This window comes from Vulpes vulpes, chromosome 7 (genome assembly GCF_048418805.1).
Source record: "Vulpes vulpes isolate BD-2025 chromosome 7, VulVul3, whole genome shotgun sequence".
Taxonomy (NCBI): Eukaryota; Metazoa; Chordata; class Mammalia; order Carnivora; family Canidae; genus Vulpes; species Vulpes vulpes.
In genome coordinates, this window is record NC_132786.1 from 11,515,612 (window position 1) to 11,528,460 (window position 12,849).

A 12,849-nucleotide genomic window follows, 5' to 3' on the forward strand; every position below is an offset into this window, starting at 1 on the left:
TAAATGTTAGCTCTTGTTATTTTCCTTGTGAGTACAGGATATCAAATGAAGTTCTACATCAAGAAGAAAACCTTGGGGGATCCCTGGGTGGTGCAGCGGTTTGGCGCCTGCCTTTGGCCCAGGGCGCGACCCTGGAGACCCAGGATCGATCCTGGAGACCCGGGATCGAGTCCCACGTCGGGCTCCTGGTGCATGGAGCCTGCTTCTCCCTCTGCCTGTGTCTCTGCCTCTCTCTCTCTCTCTCTCTGTGACTATCATAAAATAAAAATTAAAAAAAAAATCTTTAAAAAAAGAAGAAAACCTTGGGCAGTTGTACAGAGGTCAGGAAGGACAGAAGTTATGGTTTCCTGAGCCATCTGTATTTTAATGAGAGAAGATGAGAAGAGATGGATTCTCATGGGGAAAGAGGCAGAGTAGGGGTCACAGCCTGGTGTCTGGTATGCTCTCAAATGCACCTTGAGATGCAACTGTAACTATTGTATTTTACACTGTAGTGAGATTGTGTGTTCATAGCATGATTATCCCATGGGAGAGAGTTAAGAACTATTCATTTACTGAATTGAAGAATTGAAGAAGACCGAGTAAGCATCCACAATCAGAAAGTGGAAGGAAGAGAATCCTGCAGAACAGGGAGAGACCTTATAGCACAGTTTCATTATTAAAAATGGAAAGAAAATAGGGTAGTCATCAAGGTTAAATTCTGTAGGCATTAAAAAATAACAAGGATTGAAAAAAGTCTTTGTGTTTGGCTATAGATCATTGATGACCATCAAAGCTATAGTTTTTTTTTTTTTTTTAAGATTTTAATTATTTAATCATGATTGCTAACAGAGAGAGAGAGAGAGAGGCAGAGGCACAGGCTGAGAGAGAAGCAGGCTTTATGCAGGGAGCCTGATGTGGGACTCCAGGTTCACGCCCTGGGCTGAAGGTGTTGGTAAACCCCTGAGCCACCAGGGCTGCCCTAAAGCTATAGTTTTTGGAGTGTGGGTGACAAGCTGTTAGTGATGGTGTTGGAAGCAGTGAGATTAGAGAGTTCATTGGAGACATTGAGAAATGCTAAAAAAGGAATTTGGAAATTAGAGAAGAGCAGACAAAATGTTTTTCCTACTTGTAGAATTTATGTATATTTTTTCTGTATATTTTTGTATTCGAGGATACTGCTTAAAAACAAGAAGATATTCTTAACTGAGTGAGGTAGATGTTTAACTCCATTCACAGATGCCATTATAGGCAGTGGGATGTCCACAGATGAAACAGATGTTCACCTGATGTCCACAAAGAGTATCCTCCCTAGGTGAGAAAACTGATACAACAAACTAAACCACTGGGCAGAGAGTTTGTGGATTCTGGAAAAGGAATTCAGCCACCCATAAATTCTTAATAAAAAGAATGGTCTTGGGGTACATGGGTGGCTCAGTGGTTGAGCGTCTGCCTTTGGCTCAGGTCATGATCCCAGGACCCTGGGATCAAGTCTTGCATAGGGTTCCCCATGGCGAGCCTGCTTCTCCCTCTGCCTACATCTCTGCCTCTCTCTCTGTGTGTCTCTTATGAATAAGTAAATAAAATCTTTAAAAAAAGAGGAGTGATCTTCAGGTATCTGGAAGGTTTGCTTCTGTCATCAGTGTGCATCTTGTAGGACAGATACACACAGGGTGGTGAGAGAGAGGATGCCCCACAGGTTGGTTGAACCAGCCATGGTCTATGGGAAGCTCCCCCCCCCCACACGGGGGGTGATAAAGATGGCTGAGATGTAGGAATGAGGTAGAAGCATGAAGTAGAAAGGATTGATTTTGGTCGCAGAGATGGTTGGAAGCCAAACAGAAAGTCCTGTTGGTACTCAGTCTTGAAGGATGTGAGGGGCCACACTGGGAAGAGGGATGAAGAAGGACAACATGAGTTTAGAGAAGATACTGAGAATAGCAGTTAAGGTGGATCACTAGATAAAGTCAGCTTTACTTTTGATGCTTATGTCTAAGAAAATGACCCAAGAGAGGAAGAAAGCCATTTGTGTGTATAACAGCCAGGAAAAACAGGTTGTAATGAAGTGGAATCAAACTATATATTTTACGTATCTATTAAAGGATGGATGGTTCTGAGTAGATCATCACTCTGTGACCAGCTGTGTGAAGCTTGGATGGTATGGAGAATGGGGCTGGTTTGGATGGTCTGCTGGGTTTCATCACCAACTCATTTGGAGAGAGCTAGAAAACAAAAGATGATGGAATTTAGAAGACAGTCAAGAATTAAAAGCAAACCAAATTTTAAGAATCAAGCACAAATCTGTTCATATATTTAAAGGCAAAGTTATATTTAATGTTACAGATGTCACAGTTTCTCCTCTGGACTGAAAATGTTAGAGGATAATACTTTGGATAAACAAGTTAAAGATGTTAAAATATGAGCACTTGGAGCTGTTGGAGAAAGACCCATGATATGTGAATTTTTGTGGAGTTAAATTATAGGAGACTAGAGGTGTGTGTTTTTAATAAATGACGTCATTCTGCACATAATACTTTAAAACTTGGCTTTCCTAGTTTAAAAAAATCTTGGAGAAAAATTTGTATTAATACATGTAAATTTAACTCCTTTTAAAACTGCTACATATATTCCATACTATAAATATATTACAGTTTATTTAGCCAACTCCCTATTGGTGGAGATTTATAGTCTTTTTCTTTTTTTTTAGTCAAATCACTAGTTGGATTTATTACAAAAGTTGAAGTTGCAAAATTACATGTCAAAGTTGGTGTTAACTTTTTCATCTTCTAACTTCAAAATTTGGAATTGATATTCATACCAACCTTGAAAAAAATAGTTATCACGATAAAAACTAAGCAGTTAGCAATCACAATATAGTAATATCTTGTTAAAAAGGTCACATGATGCATGACTTTTGGAATCCCAATAAAAACAAATGGAAAAAATCAACCAGCAGGAAACAAGCATTTGAGGAAGAAAAAGTCCATTTTGCATGGAAAACTTCCTGCTCATGTATGTGTGTGTATATATATATATATATATATATATATATATATATATATATAGTTTCTAATGGTCTCCTTATAAAAAATTCTGCAGTCAACTCCTTAGCCCATATGGGTTTCTCCATGTCAATCTCTTATTCGTTATGATCAGATAATGTGAAAATGCTGGAGACCCAGAACATGTAATAGCTATGATCAGCCATCTCTTTCAGAATTGCTCAAGCCATTTCCTTTGTTCAATTATAAAGGTTAGGCAATACTTGCTGTAATTTAACCAAATATCCCTGAGAAATAGCAAAGACTCTGTCCTTATCTTTTGGAATTAGTTTTCTTTATTTCTCTGCTTGCCTACGGAACAACTTTTGTCCTGGTGGTGCAGCTGGAGTGGGGCAGCAGGAGAATACCGTCTAATAGATGAAGTCCATGCCTCTCCTACTATCCATCAGAGTTTTGTCCCATATAGATGGGGGAAGGCTTCATTCGGCATGATGAAGTATGAGATATCTTCTCTTTAGAGCTGTTGTTATAACCTGTCCTTTGTGATCCCATAATCTGGGAAAACCCCTGAAGGGTATTAAGAGGTAATTAAGTTTTATTTACAGTTGAGTGATTTACCTGTAGGCTTTTTTTCTTTTTTCTTTTTTTTTTTTTTTTTAACAGCCCAGGAAGGGGTCCTGACTATGAGAGAGGCTTTTGTTGATAGGATTATTTCTGTAGTAAAGTAATACTGCCCCAATACCTGGCATAGAAAAAAATAAAATAAAGTAAAACAAAAGGCCTTTATCTATTCTTAGAACTTGAACAAAAGAGTAGACACAGAATGTACGGGGGCAAATGCTGTTAGAGTCAGAAAAATGCAAAAATCCATATGAGGGTATAACATTTCACTGGATGGTGTTCAACTTGCCAAGTAAATCCTTTGTATCACTGAATTAGCTGCCCTTGATAACAGAGATGCTTTGTTTTAGAACACAGGACAAGTATCGATGGTTTCTTGGATAATGCAACCAACAATTCTACAAAATAACTTCTTGGAATAATTTTTATGTTCTTGAAAAGCATGCTATTTTAATTCTCACAACTGACCCAGGCAGGGTGAGCAATATCTCAGATTAGCAAGACTAGCTAACTTGTCTTGTCATGGCTGAAACACAACCCAAATCTGCTTTCACATCCATCTGTTCCTCACTGGATGATGATACCTTCTAAAAGAAGTTCTGTGTTGAGACCAAGATACATATTTATACTTGAACAGAAGGAAGCCTTGGGGATTTTGAGGTGTGCTGTGAAATCCCATACTGCTTATCTTTTGCTATTTGACTATCCATAGGGCTGTAAGCTTCCTCAGAGTTCACATAGAAGCATCCAGGTACTGTAAGTCAATCGCTGTGCTTCATCTGGGCTCCCTTCTTGTTCTGTGAGATGAAGACCTCAAGTGCATTTGGCTCCATGAGGCTCAGAAGCATTCATATTTGCTATATCTGTGTGAGAAAGGCCATTGTTGTATGTATGTTCCCTATTAGAGTGGAGTTCTTTGCCTGCTCTGTTTTCAGACATGAAGCCTTCCTTTGATGTGTTTTCTAACTGTTTCCCAAACATGCTTGATCTGCAGAATCCCTTGAAGAACTGTGATTTCTGTGATCAGGCAAGTTTAGGGAGTGATCTTAGTCTGATCCATTAGACTTTTCTCATAGCGCTTATTTATTGAGTCCTGCCAAGAACCAAGTCCTATAGCGTGTTCCTGAAAGCACGTGGCTCCCTGCATTGCTCTTGGCAATAAATGAACTAAAACAACAAAGAAGTTAGGAGACAAGAATTCATTTCTGAAAGATCCTTTCCAAAATCAGGAAAGATCAGTAAGTGTTGTGAATTATAATATTGATTCATTTCAACAATGATTTGAGTGCATACTATGTGCCAGGCATTTGTGCTCAATGCTGGGGATATACAGCTATGAACGAGGCAACTAACATTTATGGAAGTGCTTATCATGGGACGATACCAAGCTAACTGCTTCACATACCTTTTCCCGTTTTAACTTCACAACTGTCCTGGGAGGTAGGTATTATCACCTTCGTTTTAAAATTAAGGAATCATTATTTCAAAAGCTTGACTGACGTGGCCAAGGTCATAGATCTCGTAACTGGAAGACCCAGAATTACCACCCGTTGTGTCAGATTCCGCAGCTCACACTCTTTATCCCATTGAAATTATGCTTTAGTCCAGTAGGTATGTTCCCTCACTTTTCCCTTTTACTTTAGAGGTTCCCAACTCTGGCTACACACTACAGTTGCCTGGGGAACTTTTCAAAAGTATCTTGGCCTGGGCCTTACTCCAAACAAAGAATATTTGGGGGGGTCCACATCAGCATTTTTAAAAGAACTCTGGGTGAGGCCAATGTGCAGTGATTGGTTGAGAACCATTCGATATCATTAATTGCCCTCCTAATAGTTTCTAGCATTCTTCTTGGGACTGATTCATTGTTTACAGTTTCCAGGTAGTTCTTCCCTTTTAAACAAAGTAGTTAACATGTAGGAAATACTTTAGTAATGCAAACGTTTCCTCAAAGTGGAACATGGTAGTAGATCAATTTAAAGAGGAATTCAGAAACTTGGAGTTCTTTATGTAGGACAAGTGTAGTCTACAGTGAGTGGTAAGAAATAACCTGGGGCCTAGAGCACCCATGAACTTCTGGATCTCTCTTTTCTGGTGAGACTCAGAACCTGAAAGCTCTTTTAATCTGATGGAGAAAGAAAACTTCCTTCATCCTTGATGAGTACCAGCTACAGAGCAACATATTTTTTTATGGTCCAAATGAAAGTAAAAAAAAAAATGTAGTTTCAATTTTGCTAATTTGAATGTGTTAATATCTGTACTCTAGACTAAGGTTTATTTTGAATGCGGTAAGAAAAAAATACCCAGGAACCTAAGAATAGATATCTAAGTTTCTTGAAGCTGTTTGAAAATCTTTATCTGCTTGGGCAATGCATGTGTATATATGCTTATATAAACTTTTAAGTTAAGAATTCTGTGTTTCAGGCATTCAACAGTTTGCTAACCATCTATGGTATGATAGTAACATCTTGCCTTTGTGAAGATGGCAATCTAATTAATTATTGACTCTCCACTAATTAAACCAGTGAGTTGTGACTGTCCCCTAAGAGAGGTTCTTCTCAAAGCATCTGTATCATATATTAAGAGTAAATGGTTAGTTGAAGTAATCACAAGGTTGGGGCCCATAACATTCCTAGAAAGAGAAAAATGGGGAAACTAAACTTGGGGTCACTGTATTCCACAAGTTGGAGGCACTTCTATGAGAAGAATAAATCAAGGCTACCAGGGGAGGGAAGACTTTTTAAATCAATAGGTCTTTAGAGAAAGAGAGCAATGATTGCCACTCTACTAATATTAAAAGTAACTTCAGGTGAGCCTTATCTCTGCATTTTAAAACTTCGCCATCAGGGCTGATAGGATAGTTGGATCATAATGTTCCACTAGGGTTGAGCCACTTTATGACTATTACTAGAAAGGTCATTACCAAAAAAAGGTAAACAGAGAAAAAAAAGAAAAAAGAAAAACATGAAAAATGGCCTCCTTTTTTACATTTCCACATAGGTGATCTCCATACCAGGAGATGAACTTGAACTTGGTTGGGCGGGAGACGGACCTGGTTGGGCGGGAGACTGGAGCCCCTCAGAGAATTTGGGATTCTTCCATTTTTACTGGGAGGGTTGGCAGGTATAACATGTGTTGTTATGTGAGTCCATGAGAGCCTCCAGGGTTCTAACTCCCTGCCTCTCCGTGTGGTGGGGAGTCAGTCGCTCACTCTGAAGCACTCGACTGGTTTCTGTCTGTGGCTTACCCATGAACAGTGGCTTGGAAGTGTCAAAGCATGAGAAGCATGCAGTGGAACAGCATGTGCTGCCTTCATCTCCTACATGGTTCTGCATGGGAGGTTCGTGGGCCGTCTGCTTAGAGCTCAGGAGTTTCTTTCTTTCCCTACAGAACTCATTGAAGGCTTCAAATCGGAAGAAGAAGAGAACAAGCTTTAAAAGAAAAGCCAGTAAAAGAGGAACTGAAGTAAGTGTTTCAGGACAATGTCCCAGTAAACTATATTCTCCTTACTATAACCACCTCTGTCCATTGTGATCTGGCCCAAGCTTCTTTTTCTGATAAATTTTCTACTCCACTTCCCTCCTTCACTATACTTTTATGAACCACACTGGAATTCTTTTCTATTTCCAAAAAAAATGTGTGTATGTGTAACCTTCTGCTACTTCAGAATCAGAGCATTTGTACTTGTCCGTGGAAGTACTGTCCCCAAAACGATGAAGAACTAACATTTCTAGAATGCTCAAGAGCATACAGAATAACACCAAAAGCCTGGCTCATTCTCTAGGGCAAATTATAGCTTGAGATCCTTTCTTCTAAGCTTTATATGGACTATCTTGTTAAGAGTAAGCCATGTGACGTAAGATGTAACTTTTTTACTTAGAGACATCAAGGGTTAGTGGTGGTGTGGGGGTGCTGGTAGTTGCTTCCATTGCTTTTGGGCTACCTGTCCAAGTCATGGATGGATGTCTCAATAGTGTTGCTTTCTTCCTTTAGCAGGAAAACAAAGGTCGTCCTTTTGTGATAAAACCTATCTCTTCTCCTCTCATGAAACCCTTGCTTGTGTTTGTGAACCCCAAGAGTGGAGGCAACCAGGTGAGTCATTTTTCATGATTTTAACTTGGAATCTCAACGCTTTCTTGAAAACAGTTCCCAGCACCAACTACCTAGGACTCCAAGTGTTGGAAGAAAACCAATTTCCTAGGGACAGGGTTATTGTTATAGGGCATAGCCTTATACATTGCAGGGTTATGCAAAATCTAGAGGTCTTATGTTTATCTCTCAGCTTCCAAGTAAGATTATACCAGAGGCCCTCTAAAAACCTGTTGACATTTTCCTTACAAAATTTTAAAAAAGGTCATTCCAAAATCTCTTAATTAATATGTTTCAGGGTTTCTCAACTCTTACTGTTAGGAAGCTCTTTATGGACTTTGTTGCTTCCCCTTTTAAGTTAGACTTCTGTCCCTATCGAGAGGAAAGCGAGAACAATGGCTCATCATTGCCAATGATCATTAACAACAAACACCACCAAAGCTATCAAAAATATCACCTTCTAAAGGTTTCATTTGGTCCTTGCCCAAATCGTGTAGCATAATTAATCACTACCTCATTTGAGGAGGAAGAAATGCCTAAGAAGTATAATTCATTAATTAAGTATAATGACCTACCCAAAGTGACACAACTCTCTAAGGACAGACTTTGTTCTAGAATCTAGGTCTTTGTCTCCTCATATGCTTCTCTTTCTACTCTGAGGCTCATTACCAGTACTCTTATTTGGCTTTGATTTTCTCTATCTTCATGTGAGAATGGATGATAAGATATTTTATATGTCCTCTAAGTGCACATTTTACATTTAGAGGTGAGATTCCTTGAAGTTCACACTTAACAACTAACGATCTGAAACTGCATACTTAACCCCATATAGGGAGGGGAGCCATATAACTAGGAATGATATTCTTACTACTAAGGATACTGGGCATTTTCCAGAATGGACTAATTATAATAAAGCTTCTCCTAAGAGAGCCTGTGATTTATTATTTTTATTTTATTTTATTTTTAAAGATTTTATTTATTCATGAGAGATACAGAGAGAGAGGCAGAGACACAGGCAGAGGGAGAAGCAGACGTGGGACTCGATCCCAGGTCTCCAGGAGCCCGACGTGGGACTCGATCCCAGGTTTCCAGGATCACACCCTCAGCTGAAGGCGCGCTAAACTGCTGAGCCACCCGGGATGCCCCCAAGAGCTTATGATTTAAAGAAAATATTATTTCTCCATTTCTTTATTTCCTTTAAAATTCTTGATAACTTGCTGTGTTAAAAATTTTTAACATGGTAGAAAACAGGGAAAAGAAATGTGTTGTTAGCAGATAATCTATTTTCAGCATCCTGCTTTTTTAAAAAGCCAGTGAGTGATGATTTTCATATTGTAATGATGATGATCCTAAGGTTTTTACTGGAGGAGCTTTTCAGGAGTGAGGTTCAGTGTGCCCTGAACCATACTCACTTTCTAGGTCTAGCCTCCATATAGCCCTAAGAGGGTCAGGAGTATGTTTGGGGACCACGGAACAGAGCAAAGATAATGCAATGGAGTCCATGATTTTGACCACTTGAATATCATATGCTAATTCCCAATATATTTTATTATGAAAGTCATTCTAGAGGATGCACTCATCAAATCATAAGCCTTTTTCCTAGGGCATTTAGAAACTTGTAGGTTTTAGGAGCAGATAGTCTAGTAAAGATAGAGCCTATTTTTGTTGGAATCTCTGTGTAAATTAGTAATGCCAGGGTCTGCAGAGATGATCTGATGTTATTTCCTATTTCACTAAATAGAAAACAAGAAAGTTTAAGTAAATTTTCTAAGGACATTTTGATAATGATACCCAAGGGGCAAATGTGAAAAATAATTCAAGCAACATTAACTGTATGTGAGTTTTAAATTGAGTGGATCAGACTGTGCGTGCTCTGAAATTTCAGAGGCAAGTAGTGCCTTGGGGGTGGTACAAAAGTGGTGTCATGGCAGTGGGTAAATTGAAGATGGACACTACTTAGAGTTATGCAGAGAAAGAAGGCTGGAACAGTAGCACTTTTCTTCTCCTGTTCATCCTTTAAGGATTGGAACCATTTCTCAAAATTAATCACCCTGTCCAGGGCCGTAGTCCCATAGCCCTTGGTACAAATCTGTATTTTGTGAATTGCAACATAAGTACTCTGTGTGTGTCCTGCTAAGATACAGACTCCATTATGCCTGGGGTTGCACCTTTCAACCTGTGGTTTCTAGTATGTGGGATATGGAAATGAACAAAGAATTGTATAATAGGCAATTGGGATTTTACAGCAGATTATCTGGATGGTGGCTTTGTTACTGCTGAGAATTCAGGAAAGGAAAGAATTATTTTGGAAAAGAAATTGAGGTGTGTTCAAGGAACTGTAAGTGACCATGAGATATTCAAATAAGAAATGCCCAGTTATTAGAGACAGAGGACTTAAATGATTGGCTCTCATTTTATGCATTTTGGTTTGCAAGATTACTTCTAGACTAGGATTCTCAGAAGTATGACTAACCAAATCAAGATGGATATTTTATAACTCTACATTTCTATATACTTTCTTTATAAAACAGAATACTAAGCCTAATAAATGAAGGGCATTGCTTCTAAGCACAGTGTGAAATGTTGAGAGTACTTTATTTTTTTTTTAATATTTTATTTATTTATCCATGAGAGACACGGAGAGAGAGAGAGGCAGAGACACAGGCAGAGAGAGAAGCAGGCTCCATGCAGGAAGCCTGATGTGGGACTTGATCCCGGGTCTCCAGGATCACACCCTGGGGTGAAGGCGTCGCTAAACCACTGAACCACCTGGGCTGCCCCAGAGAGCTTTAAAGACATCCGAATACCTATGTATGCTTGCAATCATTCCATCTGATCTCCATCTCCAATCTTGGGAAGGCACAGCTTGATTCCCAGGGAAGGGTCCTGGTCATAGATAATCTAATTTCCACCTTTTCCTGTGCTGTGGTTGTCCTATGTCTTTAACATTGCAAATAAGGTTGGATTCTGTGTGATGGGGGAGTCAGAAGGTGAATTGGCTCCCTTGAATCTTGTTTTCTTCATAATCTTGCACCCTGCCGGAACTTCAACCTTTTTTGAGACTAAAAGTTCAAAGGAGAACTAAGGATGGCAGTAAAAACTGGGCAAGTGAACCCCCCAGGAAGGTGGCTTTGAGAATCTGCTTTTCTTTTCTTTTCTTTTCTTTTCTTTTCTTTTCTTTTCTTTTCTTTTCTTTTCTTTTCTTTTCTTTTCTTTTCTTTTCTTTCTTTTCTTTTCTTTTCTTTCTTTTCTTTTCTTTCTTTTCTTCTTTCCTTTTCTTTTCTTTTCTTTTCTTTTCTTTTTTCTTCTTCTCTTCTCTTCTCTTTTTTTAAAATATTTTATTTATTCATGAGAGACACACACAGAGAGAGAGAGAGAGAGAGAGAGAGAGAGAGATGCAGAGACACAGACAGAGAGAGAAGCAGGCTCCATGCAGGGAGTCCAATGTTGGATTCCTATCCCGATCCCGGGTCTCCAGTATCAGGCCCTGGGCTGAAGGCAGCACTAAACTGCTGAGCCACGAGCCTGAGAATCTGCTTTTTTAACAAGCTCCCAGCTGACTGTTGTTGCAACTCCGAGACCACACTCTGACTGATTAGCTAGGGCTTCCTAGAAATACGTCACCGCTGTTGTTGTTCAGTCCTGGTTTTTGCCTTTTAATGACTGATTTATTTTGCTTATCTCTGTAGATACAGAGCACTCCCTCTTTGAAGCCTAGGCTTCAAACCTTTATTTAAACTTGCCTGGGCTTCTCTTAAGTAAATAACTAGACTATATCGCCATCTTCTGGCAAGAAAAATACCTTTTTTTTTTTTTTTTTTAAGCACTCGTGTGTGCAGAAATTTTCCAACACTTTGCAGATATATATTGAGATGAACACATTTGGGACTGATGCTATGTATTTTTTTAAACAATAATTTGTTTTAAGCAGTTGTTTCACAATAATTGTCTCTGTTTTTTTCTATCCCTTAAGGTGGAGGTGATAGTGGGTATCTTGAAAGCTTTTGAGGTTGGCAGTGCTGTTGTTGTTGGGATCTGGGAACTGGAATCATGGACCACAAGGTCAACTTCAAGTGTGTCCTCCTGTGGAGAAGACGTAAGATCTGGGAGATAAAGTTTGCACCAGCACAGTCCCCTCTTCTGTGTTTGAAAACCTGAGGACTGGAGAGATAGGCACCCTCCTTTATATTTAATCTCCGCTCTAACTTCAGAACTTAGTATTTGTATTGGACATCCCTGACTCCTTAGCATCTTTCTCTCTGAGTCTTATAGACACTTCTGATATCTCTTGATGTTTTTCCTGCTTTCACATGATCTCTCCTGGAGGCTCCCTCTCAGGACTACATTTTTAGTGTCTTAGATTATATGTTTGGGGTTAAGCAGGTGCTCTGACCACTAGAGTGATTCTACCTTGAGGTCCTGACAGTTGGGGGGTCCCAGGCTCTGGATCCTCACCCTATTCATCGTGAAATCCCATTGTTGAGGGGTGGCATGTGTTAGATTAGATTTCCAGGGATCTTATCAGTAGATGATAAGAGGAAGGCAGTATCCAATTTGTGGGTAGGCTCATGCTGAGTCCACCACCATCACACATCTAGGCACCATCACACCAGGGCTGCCCCTCCTAAGTCACGGACAAGTCAACCAAGGTGGAAGAAGGAGACAAAAGTCAATAATCTCAAATGTCTGAGTCCCCAAACTTCCTAAATACTTGACTGAACAGCCACAATTATTTTCTGTGATGTTCAACCTGTTGATAAATCAAGAATCAAGACGTTTGGATAAAATTTTAGGCCCCTGATGCTTAGAATGGGCTAGGAGGAGGGCAGAAGGATATCAGTAGATGATCACACGTGTCAAAAAATCTAAGCTCAAGATCTTGTCAAACCAGCCTCAAGAGATGGAATTAAAACAACCGAATGATAAGTCTGTGGAAAGTCCCTTTTCCCAGTTATAATACTGGTGGAAGTGTGGGGGTACCTGTTTTACTCCACTGAGACTGCTCTAACTGAACACCACAGACTAGGTGGTTTAGTAAGAAGAATTTATTTCTTATAGTTCTGGGGGCTGGGGAGGCCACAATCAGGGCAACGCAGATATGGTAGCCGGTCAGGTTCCACTTCCTGGTTCTCACAGGGCTGACCTCTCACTGGTGTGTCTT

General features: G+C 39.6%; 1 protein-coding gene across 1 annotated transcript in view; it reads left to right on the top strand.

Moving 5' to 3' along the window:
* The window catches only part of DGKI (diacylglycerol kinase iota), a 419,283-nt gene that overhangs the window by 210,386 nt on the left and 196,048 nt on the right, over window positions 1-12,849 (top strand). Inside the window, 2 exon segments of the mRNA XM_072762958.1 lie at window positions 6,990-7,064; window positions 7,593-7,691. Coding sequence (XP_072619059.1) covers window positions 6,990-7,064; window positions 7,593-7,691 — 174 coding nt within the window.